General features: G+C 41.6%; 2 protein-coding genes and 2 long non-coding RNA genes across 6 annotated transcripts in view; 2 read left to right on the forward strand and 2 right to left on the reverse strand.

The window, feature by feature from the left end:
* Positions 1–521: 521 nt before the first annotated feature.
* On the reverse strand, positions 522–4,705 carry LOC134319744 (uncharacterized). The gene is made up of 5 exons (XR_010013566.1): positions 4,640–4,705; positions 2,589–2,760; positions 1,279–2,449; positions 1,043–1,182; positions 522–951 (listed from the first exon to the last, which is right to left on the reverse strand). It is a non-coding gene; the product is annotated as an uncharacterized LOC134319744 (long non-coding RNA).
* Positions 4,706–5,898: 1,193 nt separating this feature from the next.
* atp6v1d (ATPase H+ transporting V1 subunit D) lies at positions 5,899–11,572 on the forward strand. The gene is made up of 9 exons (XM_063001696.1): positions 5,899–6,075; positions 7,153–7,270; positions 7,745–7,824; positions 7,919–7,986; positions 8,112–8,156; positions 8,246–8,349; positions 9,630–9,696; positions 9,795–9,873; positions 10,828–11,572. The coding sequence occupies exons 1-9, from the start codon at positions 6,035–6,037 to the stop codon at positions 10,970–10,972; spliced, it is 747 nt and encodes a 248-aa protein (XP_062857766.1). The 5' UTR covers positions 5,899–6,034; the 3' UTR covers positions 10,973–11,572.
* A 3,054-nt stretch (positions 11,573–14,626) lies between these two features.
* gphnb (gephyrin b) overlaps positions 14,627–21,481 on the reverse strand; it is a 48,244-nt gene continuing 41,389 nt past the window's right edge. Inside the window, exons 17-25 of one of the 3 annotated variants that reach the window (XM_063000994.1) lie at positions 21,333–21,391; positions 21,019–21,172; positions 20,784–20,905; positions 19,422–19,509; positions 17,932–18,005; positions 17,787–17,851; positions 15,552–15,655; positions 15,370–15,466; positions 14,627–14,974 (exon numbers count right to left, since the gene is read on the reverse strand). In XM_063000994.1, coding sequence (XP_062857064.1) covers positions 14,841–14,974; positions 15,370–15,466; positions 15,552–15,655; positions 17,787–17,851; positions 17,932–18,005; positions 19,422–19,509; positions 20,784–20,905; positions 21,019–21,172; positions 21,333–21,391 — 897 coding nt within the window. In that variant the 3' untranslated portion in view covers positions 14,627–14,840. Of the gene's footprint in view, positions 14,975–15,369; positions 15,467–15,551; positions 15,656–17,762; positions 17,852–17,931; positions 18,006–19,421; positions 19,510–20,783; positions 20,906–21,018; positions 21,173–21,332; positions 21,392–21,481 lie in introns of all 3 variants that reach the window. The other 2 variants (XM_063000993.1, XM_063000992.1) reach the window with 2 other exon arrangements.
* The window catches only part of LOC134320346 (uncharacterized), a 3,120-nt gene continuing 2,621 nt past the window's right edge, over positions 20,983–21,481 (forward strand). The window contains exon 1 of the long non-coding RNA XR_010013692.1: positions 20,983–21,117. This is a non-coding gene — a long non-coding RNA (uncharacterized LOC134320346). The remainder of the gene's footprint in view (positions 21,118–21,481) is intronic.

Below are 21,481 nucleotides of genomic sequence, written 5' to 3' on the forward strand. Positions count from 1 at the left end.
CTATTTTATTTATTTAAAATACTTTGATGCTGTATATCTTTTCATTTGTTACACTTTTTTATTTACAGACATGGACTTACCACATAAATAAAAATAAGATAAATTAATCAAACAGTTGTTCGTTGAACTCACTGTAATCCCCCATAATCCATCCTAACTAAATACCTAAAACAGTATTAACTGTCCAACAATGCAACAGTCATGCGTATACCCTGCAAAGCTTGTTGAATTAAATACTGTCATGGAAAAAACTGTGTTGTTTAAGTATGTGTTGTAAAATTTTTATGTTGGAACTACCTCGATAGACTATTACTCTAGATGTCTAAAAAGTGTAGATTTCAAAACACGTAACTATTCCAAATACATAAAAATTAAGGTATGAATTAATTAAAAGGACAATTAATTCATTGAGTTCGTCTGTTGCTCAGTATCTGACCACCTTAAAGAAAACATACACTTTTTAAAATATGAAATAAAACAGTACAGTTTGTTTGTTTGTTTATTGGGATTTTAACGTCATGTTTAACACTTTGGTTAGGCTTAGGCTTCAAAACCTGCAACATGTTCCAATATTCACAGACATGTTTCAATAGTGTGTGTGTATATATATATATATATATATATATATATATATATATATATATATATATATATATATATATGTATATATGTATATATACCCACTGTGAAAAGTAATGACATACTGGTGTTAAGGTACAAATTACATTTAAAGTACAGTTAAGTTAAGTACCATTTGTTTACCCCCTTTTTATGCAGGTCCATAATCACAACCGGTGGGTGGATTCCACAATCAATGCATGAAAAATTATACTCATGACTTGTCAATGCTTCAAAAAACAAGTAACCATGAAGCAGTCGGTTGTGTCGAGGTAGCTTGATGCTGGAGGAATCTTCAATTGTTTCAAACACTCTGCCTAGTGCATGATGAGTCTATTGATCCAAAAATATAAATACAGTATTTGTAACAAACTTTGGAAAAAACACAACAAAAGAACAAAGAGCAATTATTATGTAGAATTACCCGTAGTGAAGCCCTTAGATATAAACAGAAATGAAGGCCCATTAGGATGTAATTGTCCAAATTGTGTATTCCCTGATCCCAGTCTTGGTAACGGTGCTTCATTCCACAGTTCAAGCAATTCTTGTAATATGTACTGATTCCTGGACAAAACATCATACATTTATATACAGGATTCAATAGCACAAACATTTTTACATTTGTAGGTACAGATTATAGGTTTAAAAAATTACACTTACCTTCATAAACACAGGTTAAATTTACAATCTTTGCCTTTGAAGTAATATGGATGGGGTCACTGAGAGGAATTTTGCATTCATGAGGGAGTTGCATTCACAGCAAAAATTCTCTGAAGGAAATAAATGTTTTAGCGGGGCGGTATCAAATGATGCTTTGCAAACATTCTGTGGCAAGTCAGCTGGGTGTTGCTTTTTATGAAGTGTGTACTGTAGTGTTCTTTGCAACTGTTGCTTTCTAATCCAGTCAAAGTGTTTTTCTTCTTCCTCCTCCTGTTTGTCCCTCTGTTGACGTTGGTCCAAAATGTCAATGAGTTCAGTCGATTTAACAGATCTAAAAAGGTGTCTGTCTGTTTGGAAGAGAAACCACTTTGCTATGTACTTATGTGGACAGGACATCCGTCCACTGACACAGGGGCAATGCCGGCTGTTTCTCAGAGCATCATACGTTACCAGTACTCGGCCCAGTCTGCTGTAGTGTGACACTTTGTTTTCGAGGATGGATACACAATGCTTTTTAGGTGGTGCAATATGAACAGCCACAGCAAGAGGAGCACCTTTATCTGTTGCTTCTTTTAAACGATATTAAACGAGATATTGCAATGTGGGCATGTGACTAAATTCAACTTTCTTTTTAAAGGTTTCGATTTCAGTGCACAATCCTGATTATCAACAGGAGAATGCCAGTCAGTCTTTTCTTGATTTGGGCTTGTCTGTGGCAGTCCAGTCTTTTCTTGCTTTGGGCTTGTCTGTGGCAGTCCAGTCTTTTCTTGCTTTGGGCTTGTCTGTGGCAGTCCAGTCTTTTCTTGCTTTGGGCTTGTCTGTGGCAGTCCAGTCTTTTCTTGCTTTGGGCTTGTCTGTGGCAGTCCAGTCTTTTCTTGATTTGGGCTTGTCTGTGGCAGTCCAGTCTTTTCTTGATTTGGGCTTGTCTGTGGCAGTCCAGTCTTTTCTTGATTTGGGCTCGTCTGTGGCAGTCCAGTCTTTTCTTGATTTGGGCTTGTCTGTGGCAGTCCAGTCTTTTCTTGATTTGGGCTCGTCTGTGGCAGGTTTTCAGTCTCATGTTTAAGGATGTGTTTTAAAAAATCTGTCCTTCTAATAACCGTCTGGGCACAGCTAGGACAGTGATAGTGTGACTTATCACGGCAGATGAGGTGGCATTTAAATATCCTGCATTCTGAAACAAATGAAACAAAACAGGCGAAACAATCTTACTATAGGCATTTAACCAGAATATGTAGCTGCAGTTCAACTTTTAGGTTTTGAAGTGTAAACTTTTTTAATCTGTAGTTTGAAAGAACAAATAATTTACTTACGTCCATGCAAAACTACCCAGGACAGGTGAGACTGAAGATGGCCAGTCAATTTAACATCACATTTATCAAATTTGATTTTGTTTCTTGGACACAAAGGACAGTGAAAGCCACCACACTTAGTACATGGATATGCTTCAAGGGTCTCTGACAAATGTTTCACCGAGACATGAACCTGAAAAGATGACCATTAAAGAATATAAATTGGGCTTGGTCTGTATGGTGTCAGTATGGTGAATCCAGCAGTCTATAACAACTTGGTACAATGGTATTTTACATATTTGTAATTAGTATTAATTAGTATTACATATTTGTTTGTCAGCTGTTATACAGTCTCCATGAGGAATGTTTTTTTACATATGGTAAGATGCAGGGGCATACATATATATGCTTTATTGTGTGTTATTACAGACAGACAGGCAGAAAATGACTGCTACTGAACGGAGAGTCTAAAACGCTTAACGTGAAAACAGCTTAACGTGGCTTAATGTATTAAAACAATGAGCTCAGAATACCAAACTTCACTCATTCATTACTCTTCATTAATAATGAACAATCTAACAACAAAACCACATGTGAAATCTCACCTTTATTTGTGTTTACAGGTTTTATTTGGATAGTGGACCATTGAAGAACAGGGTGAAAGAGGAGTAAAAAAGTATGTAGAGAAACAGATGGACTACAGTCAGTAATTGTAGAACTACAAAGTGCTTCTATATGGCCAGTCGAGCTGATAAAATGGACAGTAAGTGTAGAAACAAGGAGATACATTTCTTATTCTACTTCTATTAAATTTTAATGAAGTGACCAATCGGGGTAAATGGTCAGGGATACAGAAGGGCTGACAAAGGTTAAATTAATTTTTTAAAGGCCATAATTTACTTCATTTTATATTTAGCACATTTTGTTGATGTTTGTTGATATTTAGGATGTTTTGCTGATAAAACACATACTGGCATAAATATATTTATTTTTATTACAGATATTAATATTTTATTTATTTATTTTTGTTACTTTTTTAGTACCTACGGAAAAGATGTTTAAAAAAAAAAATCATAATAAACATTATGGTCTTTGATGGAGTATTCTTTATTTTTGTTTGTCAAAAAACCAAACATTTAAAAAAAAAATCAAACATTAACTAGCAAACTTGTTTCAGTTTTATCTGAAGTGACAATTCTTTCAAATCAAATTCAATTTTTTTTTGTGAAAACATAAGTCATGAAGAAAATGATGTATTATTAACCTGCCTTTAGTATGTCTTAGGAATGTGATTATATAAAATATATTTATTAAGATATAAATTTTAAAGTAAAAATTATACTTGGATGTAATAATAAATATTAGGTTTTTCCAAAATAAAATAAGTTGTAACAAAGTAGAAAATACTATATGTTCTTTATAACAAATAATATGTTTACTTTGTTTGAAAGTAATTTTTTGTCTTTGGGGAAAGAAATAATTTAATTTAGATTAAATAAAGTGTAAGACTTCAACTAAATCATGAATTTCATTTGAGTAATTTTTTTAAGTTGGTCAAAAGAATATTTTTTTAGTGTGTTTACATTAAAATAGAATTTTATTTACTCACTTTTTGTGCTTTCCTTGTCAGAAGACAATCACATGTCTAAAAATAGCAACCTCACAAAAGAAAGTAAAAATGCTGATCGATTCATGTCAAAATGTTTTATTCTAGTCAGTTGTTTTATAATCTTGGCCATTTCCATGGGTCAGCCAACAGTTTGAAATGGCATAAAACTACAAGTTGAATTTTGTTCTGATTTGCTCATCACCAGCATCACCAGCAAAGAACAGCATGTGCTGGTCACCAGTATCACCATCAAAAACATGTTCACCACCAAGTCCAGCGTCATGCTGGTCAGTGTTTTTTTTTCAGCAGGGTAGGTTGCTGTTTTAATACATTAAGCCACGTTAAGCTGTTTTCACGTTAAGCGTTTTACAAACTCCCCTACTGAACCCATCAGTTTTGCTTTAGCATTTAAAATTGGCCTAGAACGTGTAACGAGTATACATGTAACTGTGCTTAACGTTACCTGCTTGTGTTCCTTCATCTGTGACATGATTTTAGTGAATCGACAAGCACTGGAAAAATAATGTACCTAAAATGACAATAGGAAAAACTAGTCTGCAAATGTTGGTACTACTGCTGGCATTGTAAGAACACCAAAAACAAAAGTCTGATTCTACATTAAATAATATTTACACAACTAACTATAAAGCACATATTTCTTCTGTCTGTAGCTATTACTCTGTGCAATTTCACCTTTAAAGTTACTTACAGTATACACACTCCTCAACCGCAGTGAAGGGTAAACACTCCCTGTACCCCACTTCCACCCACTCGCAGCTGCTCCGGTCTGCAGAGATACCCGAAATAAAGTCAAACAAAATAAAAGTCCCTCTGTTACATCGCAATTATGTAATTTTGCTGACACGGGAGAACATGCAAACTACACACAGAAAGGACCCTGACCGCCCCACCTGGGGATCGAACCCAGGACCTTCTTGCTGTGAGGCGACAGTGCTATCCAGCCAGCCAGCCACCGTGCCACCCCAATATGTGTGTGTGTGTTTAGGTAAACATATAGTTAGTTATATTTCCTATGTGTCCAGACTTTAGGTCATCCTGTAAAATAGTTGATAGAGTTGCAGATCTCTGTACTAGTCGGAAGGGACAAAAACAGCAAACCTACTTTTATCATAAATGTGCAAGTTGGTGGATTGGGTTGCACCAGACCCACAGTGACCCTGATGTGGCAGTTAATTAAACAAATAAAGGGCAGAACGGCTATACAGAGTGCCTGGGTGCAATTCCCCAAGGTCCTTTCTCTGTAAATTTAGCATGTTCTCCCTGTGTCAGCGTGGGTTTCCTCCGGGTGCTCCAGTTTCCTCCTACAGGTCCTAAGACATGCAGTCAGATCAGTAGGAGCTACTGAAAAGTGCCCTAGGTGTGTAAATGTGTGCGTGTGTGTGTGATGGACTGGCGATCTCTGGACTGGTATTTCCTGCCATCGGACACACCGCGACCTAGACCAAGATACAAAGGTGAAAGAATGAATTCTCCATGCCTCTAAGCGTCACTATTGCGCAATTTATCAGGCAGTCACGTGAGCAATCGGTCAGCTGATTGTGTCCTGCACTGCGCTACTGAGAACTGGTGTTTAGTACCAATTCGCTTCTCACTCCCTTGCTAGGTAGCCTCAGTAGGCTTTAAATTTAGGGCACTGTACGCCCTACCAAGTGCCTTTTACAATTAGTAGGTTTGTATTTGGGTTTCGGCCTCTGACTGACGGTCATAAACCTACATTAGAATCTGACAGCAGTGTTTTGCAGCTAATCCTTATGCGACTAACATTATAAAATCGTATTGTTTAAAATCTTTAATATTGATTTATTTATTGCTAGATTAAAAAAAGAATAGAAAAAAGATGTCGGGCAAAGATCGGATCGACATTTTTCCTTCTAGAATGTGAGTAGCTTATATGCTTAGCTTAGCATAGGTAACCAATACACTTGTATATACAGTATGTGGATGATCTAGAAAAGACTGCAAGAAAAACAATTAAAATTGCAAAATTGCTATTTATATTAATAGTTTAAATATATAAAATTAGAACATTTTTAGAACTAACCTGTTTTCACACGATGGTTTAAAAAGCCATGAATGTACACATTCAGTACCTCACTATAGTACTATGTATACACGTGTCATATATTATAAAGCTATTATAAAAATGTATTTATATTATACATTTGTCAAATATATCAGACTGTTTAAAATAATCAATTGGATCAGTTTTATGTGCATGACATACTGGACCCAGTTTATAACCTTGTGTTCGGGAGGATTTCTGGCTTTTAAAGGCACATTAATGCAAATTCAAATCTATTTATGCATTATTCTTATATTTTATTTACAGTAAAAATTTAGACTTGTATATAATTAATAATAAAATCCGACGAAAAGCAGAAGTCTGATTCAGTATCATGTGATTGAATCGACTCTCTCCGATTATTAAGAGTCGATTCTCTAATTCTAGGTGTCTTTAATGAGCCGAATCGAAATCTTCGGAGTCGATTCTGCACTGTGCTATGTGTTGATTGTGTTTTGTGCTCTAAATAATGTCAGATTAAAAAAAAAAAAATCACGTTGACACAAATAGTGTCAATGTGTGTGAAGCCTTTTCAGAAAGGTGGCTGTTCTAGTTGTGAAGATCACACATAGGTCTATTTTAATAGCATTTGTCTTTTAAATGGGGCGTCCGACAACTGTCAGAATACTTTAGGCTATATTTTGTATGTGTAAATCAGTGGTTTGTCTTTTTATTTACATTTTCCCAGTCTTCCCAGTGTTTGTAACATTACTGTACATCGGAACATTGATGTTTTTGAAGCAATTAAAACAAACTTACGCTTGTGTCCGAATACGATGCATTCAATTGACATTTAAGGGCCTCGGCAGTGATGGGGCTCTGATCACTAATTCACAACCTCATCCTTCTGCTCACCCCATAACGCCGCTCTGTGTTCTTGTTGATGGTTTCAGGGCTCAGACCATTATGAAGGCCCGTCTGAAAGGGGCTCAGACCGGACGTAACCTGCTGAAGAAGAAATCTGATGCCCTCTCCATGCGCTTCCGACAGATCCTGAGGAAGATCATTGAGGTGAACGGGATTAACTGGTGATACAAATGCTTATCGGCAGGGTTGCCAGATATTCCAGGCATGACAGGAGGTGTTTCCATTAGAATTTATTTGATTTCAGCACCAGGGTTGTGCAGACCTGAGTTAAGCATGTTCTCTGCATGTGTTTTTCTGAGACATAGTTCATATGGAGATCCGTATCGCACACCGACCCCCATTATCCCATGTCCAAGGCACAGCAATATATCATAGCAGGATCCTATCAGCTGAAAGAAGTGTGTCGTATAGGCGACAGCAAGCGGATCGTGCAACCAGCAGGGGTCGCCAGAGTGCACGAGGAACTGGATATGAACATATGAGGGACTCAGCTTTTAATTTTGCTCATGCACTCATCATCTAATTATTATAATTTTTTTTGTGAATTTGAACACATTTAATTCTAATTTTGCTTTTATTATCAGTTACGTATCATCAGTGTTTCCTGCTCTGTTTCAGACCAAGACGCTGATGGGGGAGGTGATGAGGGAAGCCGCTTTCTCTTTAGCCGAAGCCAAATTCGCCGCTGGAGACTTCAGGTATGAACGCTCAGTCTCTGGATTCATGCTGATGCCGTGTGTGTGTGGCGTGATCGTACCGGCTCATTTCACTCAGCACATGTTGTTTCTGCAGCACTACGGTGATCCAGAACGTGAACAGGGCCCAGGTCAAGGTCAGAGCCAAGAGGGATAACGTCGCAGGTCTGGTTCGCTTCCTAATTCTTTTGAATTTTACTTCTATGCTGCCACCTGGTGGCTGTATACCTGAACTGACACTTGAAATATGTAGTGTTGAAAAGTATCCCAACACTTGTTTTCACCCTCAGGTGTGACTCTACCTGTGTTCGAGCACTACCAGGAAGGGGGAGACAGTAAGTCTGGTGTTTAGATTTCATTAGTGTTTAATTTGTCGGGTTTGATTTTACATGCTGTGTTGATTGATGCTGAATATTTTGCTCAGGTTATGAGCTGACTGGTCTAGCCAGGGGCGGTGAGCAGCTCTCCAGGCTGAAGAGGAACTACGCTAAAGCTGTGGAACTGCTGGTGGAGTTAGCCTCCCTGCAGGTAGGGGGTGCTCTCAGATACATCATTTGACTGTTGCACTGATCATCAAAACTTTTAGTAAAGTAATTCCACCTTAATATAATACTGGTATCACCCTTTTAATAAAGTAATTCCACCTTAATTTAATACTGGTATCACCTTTTTAATAAAGTAATTCCACCTTAATTTAATACTGGTGTCACCCTTTTAATAAAGTAATTCCACCTTAACATAACACTGGTATCACCCTTTTAATAAAGTAATTCCACCTTAATTTAATACTGGTATCACCCTTTTAATAAAGTAATTCCACCTTAATTTAATACTGGTATCACCCTTTTAATAAAGTAATTCCACCTTAATTTAATACTGGTATCACCCTTTTAATAAAGTAATTCCACCTTAATTTAATACTGGTATCACCCTTTTAATAAAGTAATTCCACCTTAATTTAATACTGGTATCACCCTTTTAATAAAGTAATTCCACCTTAATTTAATACTGGTATCACCCTTTTAATAAAGTAATTCCACCTTAACATAACACTGGTATCACCCTTTTAATAAAGTAATTCCACCTTAATTTAATACTGGTATCACCCTTTTAATAAAGTAATTCCACCTTAATTTAATACTGGTATCACCCTTTTAATAAAGTAATTCCACCTTAATTTAATACAGGTATCACCCTTGTGAAAAAGTAATTCCACCTTAATGAAATACAGGTATCACCCTTTTAATAAAGTAATTCCACCTTAATTTAATACCGGTATCGCCCTTTTAATAAAGTAATTCCACCTTAATTTAATACAGGTATCACCCTTGTGAAAAAGTAATTCCACCTTAATTTAATACAGGTATCACCCTTGTGAAAAAGTAATTCCACCTTAATGAAATACAGGTATCACCCTTTTAATAAAGTAATTCCACCTTAATTTAATACCGGTATCACCCTTTTAATAAAGTAATTCCACCTTAATTTAATACCGGTATCACCCTTTTAATAAAGTAATTCCACCTTAATGAAATACAGGTATCACCCTTTTAATAAAGTAATTCCACCTTAATGAAATACAGGTATCACCCTTTTAATAAAGTAATTCCACCTTAATTTAATACCGGTATCACCCTTTTAATAAAGTAATTCCACCTTAATTTAATACCGGTATCACCCTTTTAATAAAGTAATTCCACCTTAATGAAATACAGGTATCACCCCTGTGAGAAAGTAATTCCACCTTATTAGTGTCTTACTGTGATTCGGTGGAGTCCCAGGTCCTCTGACCTCTGTTTACCTTACAGACCTCCTTCGTGACCTTGGATGAAGCCATTAAGATCACCAACCGCCGTGTGAACGCTATCGAGCACGGTGAGTCCCAATCCCTCGGTACCGGTCAAGATTCCTTCAGCTGGTTTATGGAGGCCACATCAAACCAACCCCGACTTTCTCCTGTGTTTATTTCTCAGTGATTATCCCGAGGATCGAGCGAACCCTCACCTACATCATTACTGAACTGGACGAGAGAGAACGAGAAGAGTTCTACAGGTACGTCATACTGGTTCGGCTTTGTTTTCTTTCAGGGCTCTAAACAGACAGAAACGTAAGACGTGCTTTGCCATTAAATGACACATATGTGTTAAACATGGTGTTAAAACCTGAATAAATAAATAAATACATTTTTCTCAGGGTTAAATCATAAACAGATTGTTGTTCTGTTCATTTGCTACGATTTCTAGCCCACTACCGTTGAGATTCGAACCACAGTTAGACTGATTTGGGTAGTTGGGCGTCCACACAGACATGATTGGCTGTGTCTGAGGGGTGGTTGTGGATGGGTGCACTCTCAGTTCTGGTCCCAAGCCTAGATCCGACTGGGGTGCTCAGGTGACCCAAGATCACCAACCGTCGTGTGAACGCTATCGGGCACTACGAGTCCGAATCCTTCAGTTCAGGTCCAAATTCCTCTGGTGTACTTTTCTACCACAGGAGTAGCCCACCAGTGCTGAGATCTCGATCTGCCAGGTTCGAATCTCAGCTCTGCTATCAGCCGGCCGGGTACCTAGACAGACGCACGATTGACTGTGTGTCTCTAAGGACGTCTGAAACGGGGAATCCTAGTTGTTGGGCAGTTACGACTATCCTGACCAGTCCCAGTAGCAGTGGAAAAGAAAGCGGCTCGTGTGTCGTACGGTACGGGGTGTGTGACGACCTCGGCCCTCCTCAGTCGGGCGTGGCGGTGGGGGTGGCAGCAGCGCCAAGAGAAAGAAATTCCACTTGGCTTCTGCATGAAAACGAAGCACTCGGGTTTATCTCATGACCTTTGCGTCCACTCTGAGGCCACCACCCGGTCAGATCTAGCGGGAATGAATGTGTTTATAGTATTTGAGAATGCAGAGTTGTTTTCCAGTCACTTGTCACACAGAATATAAATATAAAAAGTGCTGGACGGTCATTGACGTAACGCCGGCCCTCCCGTGCGTCTGTGCCGCTCTCGTCCAGGTTAAAGAAGATCCAGGAGAAGAAGAAGCAGCTGAAAGCGAGGACCGAGCTGGAAATGGCCGAGCGCCTGGCCAAACTGGGTCCCATCGCCGAGCCGGTCAACATGCTGACCGAGGAGAACGACGAAGATCTGCTCTTCGAATGAGACGCAGATTCATCCACCCCACACACCCACCTACCGACCCGTTAATATTTATTCAGTGGAAAAGAGAAAAAATCACGTGTTTGTGTGTAAATGTTGTTGTTTATTTTTGTTTCCAGTTGTGTTGAGTAAAGCATGAAGTTGTACATACGGTTATTGGCCACTTTATGAGCTACACCTGACGTATAGATGTGCTTTAGGTTCAGGTACTGACTGTAGGTTGTCGGTTGGCCTTTTACCTGCACCGCAATAGGTACTGGTTGCGGTACTGCACGGAGACGCTGCAGTGAAACTAACACAGTATTGACGTAGTTGTGTGTGTGTACTGGTGCAGCAGTGTTGTTGGGATTTGTCAGTGCGTGTTAGGTGCGTCTCTATGCCCGGTGTAGGTCATGAACTGGCCGATGAGTGTATATATATATGACAGGTGTACCTAATAAAGTGTGCAGAGCAGGCACGGTTGGGTCACGCCGACACAGATCACCGGTGACGTTCTTCATTAAAATATGAATATAAATGTTCTGTGTGAGTGATTTGTTGGTGTCGATTGGATATAATGTGTACATTTATCAAACTGAGCGACATTAAAAGATCATTCCAGAACCAGTGCTGGAAACCAGTGGCCTTTCTCTATAAGTAATACATTCATTCATTCATTCATTGACTGTTTTTATCCTGGTCAGGGTTGCGGTGGGTTCGATTCATTGGGCGAAAGGTAGGAAACACACCGGACAGGTCGCCAGTCCATCACAGCGCACACACAGCACGGCAGAAGAATGGAACAGAATCAAACCCAGGTCCTTTTGGCGTGAGGCAGCGTCCCTCTCCAAAAATGAGGTGCAGGAAATGTCCCCACACCCTCGAGCTGTGACTGGGGGTGCACATGAGCACGCTGGAAGCAAATACAGCGTCCCAAAGCACATCCTACATACAAGAACTTGAAAAGCGTGTTTTCACTTCATGTTTCTGAGTGATTCAGGGTTTTTACTTGGTGGGTGGAGCTGTTGCATCACAGAGAGATGGTCCTGGGTTCGATTCCCGGGTGGAGCAATCTGGGTCCTTTACATGTTCTCCCCGTGTCGGTGTGGTTTTCCTCTGGGTGCTCCAGCGTGACTGTGTGTGTGTGTGTGTGTGTTTGCCCTGTGATGGACTGGCGACCCATCCAGGTGACCTGTTTCCTTCCTTTCGCCCAGTAAAATGCCCCCACCGCAACCCTGACCAGGATAAATCGTAAAACAAACACTCACTCACTTTCTTAACTGCTTATCCAATCAGGGTCGCGGGGGGTGCTGGAGCCTATCCCAGCTTTTCAATGGGTGCAAGGCACACAGTAACACCCTGGACGGGGCGCCAGTCCATCGCAGGGCGTACACACACACACACACACACACACACACACACCTATAGGGTTAATCAGTGTCTCAAGTTAACCTGACTGCATGTTTTTGGACTGTGGGAGGAAACCGGAGCTCCAGACACGGGGAGAACATGCACACCCGCACAGAAAGGACCCGGGCCGCCCCGCCTGGGGATGTTACCCAGGACCTTCTCGCTGTGAGGCGACAGTGCTACCCACCGAGCCACCCCTTGCTAAAACAAATAATGAAGTAATAATAATAATAAGTCAGTGGAAGCGTGAGTTATATAATGATCGAGGATTTTATTATCGTAGCCTCTCTCGTCAGGTCGATATCGTTACAGAAAAAGGTTATAATACAGAGTTTGTTCAGTACGGTTCTGGTTGCTGGGTGAGGTTCCTGCAGTGCTGGTTCTGTACCTCTGTACGACTCCGTACAGGCGGCTGTAGGCAGGAGGTTCGAGAAGGCGCTCAGCACTTCGCTCTGTGGTTTTCGTTCCGTAAAGAAAAGTTTATCCGGTGACTCCGCCCTCCCGGGGGGTGTGGGAGTGTGTATGTGTGTGTGGGGGGGGGCTTCACCACACCACACCAGGTAAGGTCAGGTGACTATAAGGAAGCTTCGGGGGTCGGCGGGCGCGTTCGTGCCCCCCCACACACACACGATAAACGCCCGCTGCGTACATAAACAAGACTCACAAGAGAAACGACAAGCAAAAAGCTCTCGGTGAAGCCGGGATGGTGGGTAGTACCAATGAGGATAATAAAGAAATAAACAGGAAGTGCCACTCCGGACAGGAAGTGACACGATTCAGTCACCACGTGGTTTTTGGACCTGTTTTCCCCTCATCGTCTGAAACGAAGTGTTCAGCTAGAAATGAAACGTACACACACACGTACCCTTCAGTCCGGATACTTCTGATCAGCCAAGACTCGTTCTGCGCCTGCTTTTATTTTGGAGCTAAAATGCTAACGTAGCTAGCAGGTCAGGTGACTTTTAGCTAACACTTTAGCATGTAGCATATCACACATCTGCACTGTAAGGCCAAAAGTATTCGGACGCCCGACCGTCAGTCTGTCGGACGTCACATTTCAAAAACAATCACTAGAGCTGGAACAATCCGCTCTTCTTGGGCAGTTGTAACCTAGTAGTAATCGAAAGGTCGCTGGTTCAAGCCCCACCTCTGCCAGGTTGCCACTGTTGGACCCTTGAGCAAGGCCCTTAATGCTCAATTGCTTAGACAGTGTACTGTCACACTACTGTGAGTCGATTTGCATAAAGGCGAAGATTGAAATCTCACAAGACTTTTGAAGCACGTCTGTGGGAATTTGTGCCCCTTCAGATTTGTATGACTGGGTGCTGACTGATCAGTCGATGTTCCGGTTCATCCCAGAGCTGGTGAGTAAGGCTGAGGTCTTTGCATGTTGGGGTTTGCATGTTCTCCTTGTGTCTGTGTGTGTTTGCCCGGTAATGGACTAGCAACCCGTCCACGTGACCTGAGGTCAGAGCTTTTCTTCACGTCTTTATAAAGGACCTTCCCTAAACTGTTGCTGCAAAGTCGGACGCCTATCACGTCCTTTATATATACAAATTCAAAATTTACGCAGGAAAAATGTCTTGGCTTGGGGCCCAGGTGGCGCAGCGGGATATTCCACTAGCACCCCAGCGCCGAGATTCGAAACTCCGCGGTTCGAAACCGGTCGTCTGGGCGCCATCTAGCGGGCATAAACGGCAGTGCCTGCAGCAGACACTAATTGGCCACCGTGTCTGCTAGGGCGGGATGGCCGGACTATGTGGGTGGGGTCTTCAAACGCTGTGCGAGGACCCTGAGTATACCCTCCTCGACTGCAATCAGGGATCCACCAGGAGCGGAAGACAGATTGACTACGCTAAATCGGGAGTCTTGGCTGATACGACCGGGGGACGTCGTGTACAATCCATTTCCTGGCTGAAGTGTTTTATTCCAAAATAAATAAATATATAAATAAATATATAAATAAATAAATAAATAAAATGAAAGAAATGATGTAGATATTTTTCCTAGCAGGCACCTAGCGCTTTCTATTAAAATGCTACAGCTATATCGATAAGGTCTAGCATTAAACACACAAAGCAATCGCAATGAAATAAACAGTTGCCCTAATAGAATAATAATGAGCATAATAATAATGAGAATAATATTCCATAATAATAAGAGTAATAATAATAATAATATATTACAGAATAAATCTCTTTTTTCTCTTAAAAGTTATATTCTCAGCTTTTAAATACTAGAATCTTTTTTTTATTATTTAAATGTTCTTTTTTTTTGTCGTTAAATACGTATCGAGTAGATTTCGGTGATCGGGATGTCGACTAATGCTTCAACGTTATCCAAATCAATAAAAACTAGCTGTGCCGTTTGCATATTACAGAGATAGTGGATGATATGTGGGCATGCACCGTGAACCGCCGCGCTGGCTCGCTCGCGGCTCCGCGCTCCCTCCTCCGTCCGTCCGGCCCCCGCGCCGGCGCCATCATAGCCGCCCTATGACCATGACGTCCACCACCTCGCCCTTGTGCAGCTCCACGTATTGCTCTGTTTTGGGAGGTAGCATGAGGAGGCCGTTGGCGCTGCGCATGCTCATCAGTCGACTGTTCACCTGGTTCCCTGCGCACAAACAACACATCGTTTCAGACTTTTCTTTTTTATTTCGGCTCATACCTCAGACACGGCGCGGGTTTTACCCCGGACGCCCTTCCTGACACAACCCTACTATTCCTATCCGGCTTGTGACCTGCACTGAGAGCGCCCTGACAAGTGCACCTCTCAACGGCTAGGCTGTTTCATCCATCCACCCCCCTCGGACGTTAGCCAATTCTAACATCAGTTCGAATGTCTGAGATTCGAACCCTGGAGCCCCACATGTCAGCAGTAGTGGGCCAGCATACTTTACAACGGTGGGATGTCCGGGCAATTTGCGGCCGGTACTCACGAGGTACCTTAAGTCGCCCTACCTTAAGTCATGGCCACACACCCGCACACACACACACGTGTGTATTCACCTGTGCTCTGAGCCCATGGCAGTGGCTCCTGATGGTGCCATGTTAAAATACAGCGGTGGTACTCAGGACGGGGGTCCAGCTTCACGTCACAGGACAACTGCGAACACACGAAGCAAACATATTTACCCAAACAATAATCAGAAGGGGCGTTCCAACATTTCATGTAGCAGAGCGACTCTTACCCGAGCTTTGATGATGGTGGGTCGGGGGTCCAGGATTCCCTGCATCTTCCTCAAAGCGGGAATAACGAAGAGATTACACGTGACCACGGCTGACACTGGACTACCTGAGACAAGATGATAAAGAAAATAATATGAAGTTTATCTGTGTGTAATTATCATCATTTTTAATTTACATTTTAGCAAATTATTATTATTGTTAATATTTGTAATAAAAATAATATTCATTTTATGATCATTATTACTATTATTTTTATTATTACTATTATTATTGTTATTATTATTGCTATTATTATTATTACTACTAATATTATTGTTATTTTATTATTATTATTAGTATTATTATTATTAATATCGGTAATAAAAATAATATTCATTTTATGATCATTATTACTATTATTATTATTATTATTATTACTATTAATATTATTATTACTATTATTATTATTACTATTATTATTATTATTACTATTATTATTATTATTATTACTATTATTATTATTATTATTATTATTAATAGTATTATTACTATTATTATTATTATTTGTATGTTTGTTTATTATTACATTTTTATTATCATTGCTATTACTATTATTAATAATAACATTATTAAATTACTAATACTATTATTATACATTTTCTATTATTATAAATTATTTTTACAAAATCACAATAAAAATAGTAAATAATTAAACATGCATAAAATTATAAAACTATAGAAATCTGTATAAATCATTTTAAAATTAGGTACCGAAGATAATGTACACAAATAAATATGTTTCATTTATTAATTTAACAGAAATTATTTACAAAAATATTGTTAACAATTATTAAATATAATTAAATATAAATATAATTAAATATCTAACACTGAAAATGACTCAAATTAAATCCAATGGAATTCAGATCAGTGTAATAAAATGTACAAAGTTACAAAAAAGTGCATCACTGAGGAGAGAATAAATAAATATACAGCCGGGGGTCAAAAGATCACAGTAACGATTAAGTAATGCTGAGTTCATGGCAGTCGGGATTCTCATTATGTCCAAAATTAATTTGAACAAACAAAATGGGTGTACTATAATGGGCGTGGTCACTGACACCAGATCTCATCTCAGTCGTTTTTCAAACATTCAGTCACAGATAAAGAAGGGCTGCAGAAATCATCGAACCGCCATGACGTGCAATTTTCTGACCTCAGCTGTATATTCTACACGTACCAGCCACTGTATTTCCATCACTGTCTCATATGGACATTTAGTGCAGATTGAGTAGAGTTCCAGTCAGTAATTGTATACCCTGAGTGCATGTACAGTATACACTGCAGTAGGTGTAGCCAATAGAGATCAGTGAACATAATAAAGTGACTGATAAGTGTGTGTGTGTGTATTTATGAATATATATTCATGTACCAAAAGTATGTGGACACCCTTCTAATTGAGTTCATTCATTCCCACCGCTTTATCCTGGTCAGGGTCGCAGTGGGTGCAGTTTCACTGGGCGAAAGGTTGGAAACCCCCTGGACAGGTCGCCACGCCATCACAGGGCACACACACGCACACGCACCAGTAGTCCAATTAACCTGACTGCAAGTCTTTGGACTGTGGTTGGAAACCGGAGCACCCGGAGGAAACCCACACAGACACGCACACAGATTGCTCCAGGACCATCCTGCACAGAGCGCTGACCTCTAGTCCCTCCAGTCACGCTCCAAAAGCTTGTGGAAAGATTTTCTTCCAGTGCTGACATTTCAAACTCAGCTGTGCTATCGACCAGCCGGGCATCTACACAGACACGACGGGCATAGATAGACACACAGACATAAAACTGGTGCGATTATGACCCCTGCTGGCGGATCGATGGTGCTGCAGACTTATAGTACTGTGACTGTGTACAGTCTGAGCAATTGAGGGTTAAGAGCCTTGCTTAAGGGCCCAACAACAGCAACCTGGCTTGATAGGTGGTGGGGCTTGAACCAGTGACCTTCTTATTTTTTAGTCCAGTAGGCTACAACTGCCAACAGATCTACAGATGATGGAGATCGGTGCATGACTCTCCGTACACGCTACAGCACACGTGTTAATCAGGAGTGGAGGTCTGCAGCAGTAGGGGAATTGAATATGACTACATTGTGAGTAAACAGGACGTTCAGGTGTCCACATACTTTTGGCACTGTAGTGTGGATGTAAAGCCTTATCGCTAATAAATACATACCAATAAATCTCTCACCATCCCTACCTGGTAGAGCAAAGATAAGCTTGCGTGTACCGTCCGTGTCCAGCGTGGCGAACGTCGTGGGCAGGCTGTGTGGAAGAGAAACAGTTCAGCTCACGTGATCGCGTGTGGCGGCCCCCCGAGCGCGGTGGCGCGTGCATTCACTCACCCGGGTTTCATGAACACGCGGCCGAAGTGGATCTGAGCGTGGAGGTCGATGTCCAGCACCTGCTTCAGGTAGTCCTGTCAAACAAGCCGGTCGAGGGGTCACAAAACAGGGAAACGGTCACGACCAAATCGCGCAACGTTCACGTACGCCGTGCGGCCAAAAGTATTCGGACGCTGTTAAAATAGAGCTAGAACCAACAGCCGCTCTTCTGAGAGAAGCTTCACACAAGACTTGGATGTATGTCTGTGGGAATTTGTGCCTGTGCATGGCTGGTTGATGTTCTGGTTCACTCCTGTGCTGTTTAGTGAGGCTGAGGTCATGCTGGAACAAGAGAGGGCCTTCCCTAAACTGTTGCTGCAGAGTCGGAAGCATATCATTTCTTTCATATGATTGATTTATTACACCCGAAACACATGCATTCACTAATTAGAAGAGGCGTCCCAATACTTTTGTCCACATATGACATGCTTACAAGTTTGCAGCAACAGTTTAGGGAAGGTCCTTTCCTGTTCCAGCACAAAGCAAGAAACCCCAGTGAACTCAGCCTCACTCAACAGCTCTGGGATGAACCGGGACGCCGACTGAGGTTTTCTTGACCAACGTCAGCCATACAAACGCTCTACTGTACTACCGAACGGGCACAAATTCCCACAGACATACTTATCCACATACTTTTGGCTATATAATGTCGTTCTCTATTGTACGTTTAGCTCCCCAAATGGACATAGCCAGTATTTAAACACCGTGTCCACTCACTGTCCACTCTATTAGACACTCCTACCTAGTCGGTCCACCTTGTAGATGTAAAGTCAGAGACGATCGCTCATCTATTGCTGCTGTTTGAGTCGGTCATCTTCTAGACCTTCATCAGTGGTCACAGGACGCCGCCCACGGGGCGCTGTTGGCTGGATGTTTTTGGTTGGTGGACTATTCTCAGTCCAGCAGTGACAGTGAGGTGTTTAAAAACTCCAGCAGCGCTGCTGTGTCTGATCCACTTCTGCACTACTGAACGGGCACAAGATTCCCACAGACATACTGCACAGTCTCATGAGAAGCTTCTCAGAAGAGCGGCTGTTGTTCTAGCTGAGAAGATCACACGGAGGTCGGGAAAGCATCGTCCGACCAGCTTATGGTCAGGCGTTCAAAAGTATGTGGACGCCTGAGCATCTAACCCCTTTGCCGTAACAGCTTCCATTATTTTGGAAAAATCTGAAGTGTGCCTGTGAGAATTTGTTCCCGTTCAGTCAGAAGAGCATTTGTGAGGTTTGCCAATGGTCATTCTAATTCATCTCAAAGGTGTTCAGCAGGGTTTCGTGTCTTTATGGACCTCGTTTAGTGTGGGAACAGGACAGGGCCTTCCCTATACCGTTTCCACAAAGTCAGAAGCATATATTTGACTATATTTGTCGTCAATGTTATACAGCGGTCAGTACAGCGTGTGGCCGAGACCCCTGAACCTAATAATCAACATGAGTGCAGGTTGGACGCACCTTCTCGCCCATGGACACGCCCCCTGAGGTGATGATAACGTCGGCGCGGCTGATGCCCTCGTTCAGTGCGTTCAGGAGGTCGTCTGGGCTGTGGGGGAGACGACGACATGGCAACAGTTATTAGTCCAAATCATCACACATCAAACACACACACACACACACACACACATTTACACCTCATACACTCCTATCCATCCACAGTATATCTAACATATGGAGTTATACATAGATCAGCCATAACATTAAAACCACCTCCTGGTTTCTACACTCACTGTCCATTTTATCAGCTCCACTTACCATATAGAAGCACTTTGTAGTTCTACAATTACTGACTGTAGTCCATCTGTTTCTCTGCATGCTTTGTTAGCCCCCTTTCATGCTGTTCTTCAATGGTCAGGACCCCCACAGGACCACCACAGAGCAGGTATTATTTAGGTGGTGGATCATCCTCAGCACTGCAGTGACACTGACATGGTGGTGGTGTGTTAGTGTGTGTTGTCACTGTCACTGCTGGACTGAGAATAGTCCACCAACCAAAAATATCCAGCCAACAGCGCCCCGTGGGCAGCGTCCTGTGACCACTGATGAAGGTCTAGAAGATGACCGACTCAAACAGCAGCAATAGATGAGCGATCGTCTCTGACTTTACATCTACAAGGTGGACCGACTAGGTAGGAGTGTCTAATAGAGTGGACAGTGAGTGGACACAGTGTTTAAAAACTCCAGCAGCGCTGCTGTGTCTGATCCACTCATACCAGCACAACACACACTAACACACCACCACCATGTCAGTGTCACTGCAGTGCTGAGAATCATCCACCACCTAAATAATACCTGCTCTGTGGGGGTCCTGTGGGGGTCCTGACCATTGAAGAACAGGGTGAAAGCAGGTTAACAAAGCATGCAGAGAAACAGATGGACTACAGTCAGTAATTGTAGAACTACAAAGTGCTTCTATATGGTAAGTGGAGCTGATAAAATGGACAGAATGTAGAAACAAGGAGGTGGTTTTAATGTTATGGCTGATCGGTGTATATGGCCAAATGTATGTGGACACTCCTTCTAATTATTGAGTCCAGGTATTTCCACACCCATTGTTGGAGGAACTCCAGTGGCCTGAACCCTAATGAACACCTTTATGACGAATTAGAATGCTGACTTTGAGCCAGGCCTTTTTATCTATTACTGGAGTACAGGGTGAGATTCAAACAGCCACATGGCCACATTTTGCTCAAAGCAAAGCAGAGCGGAGGCTGTTATAGCCACAAAGTGAGCTCGCGGTCAGATGTCCACATACTTTTGGCCACAGAGTGTATGTATTTCACTCAGATTGCCGGTAGTAAGACGTGTAGAGACGCTCACTTGTCTCCGACGATGCCCAGGTTGATGGTGGGGTACCCGTGCTCCTGGATGGTGGCGAGCAGCGTGGAGCGGTTGGAGTCGCGGATTTTCCCCGGGTGGAGATCGTCCTCCGGGTTCAGCAGCTGAGGAACACAGACCAGACACGATGATTAATTATTCCTGACCAAGAGTTCCTACCAGTCTCACAGGCTGTGTGTGTGTGTGTGTGTGTGTGTGTACGTTAGTGCGTTCTGACCTCATTTCCTGTCGACATCACGGCCACCACAGGAAACTTGTGCACCTCCATCTCTGTGACCCCGACCGTGGCTAACAGGCCGATCTCCGACGGGCCCATGTGAGTTCCTTTAGCCAAAACACACTCGCCTCGCTTTATATCATGACCGATGGGTCTAAAACACACACACACACACACACACAGAGATGATGAACATCTCTTCTACTTCTTCCTTCAAATCCACATCACACCCCAATCACACCTCTATCACAACATACACACACACACACACACACACACGCACACACACACGCGCACACACACACGCACTTTACCTGATGTCCTGTCCTGGACGCACTTGCACCAGAATGCGCACCTCCAATTCCTCTGTACCCTAAATAATAATAATAATAACACAATTTATATTAAAATATAATAATAATATCAATAATACTAATAATAAAATTAATATTAAAATATAATA

Source organism: Trichomycterus rosablanca, chromosome 9 (genome assembly GCF_030014385.1).
Source record: "Trichomycterus rosablanca isolate fTriRos1 chromosome 9, fTriRos1.hap1, whole genome shotgun sequence".
In the NCBI taxonomy this organism is placed as follows: domain Eukaryota; kingdom Metazoa; phylum Chordata; class Actinopteri; order Siluriformes; family Trichomycteridae; genus Trichomycterus; species Trichomycterus rosablanca.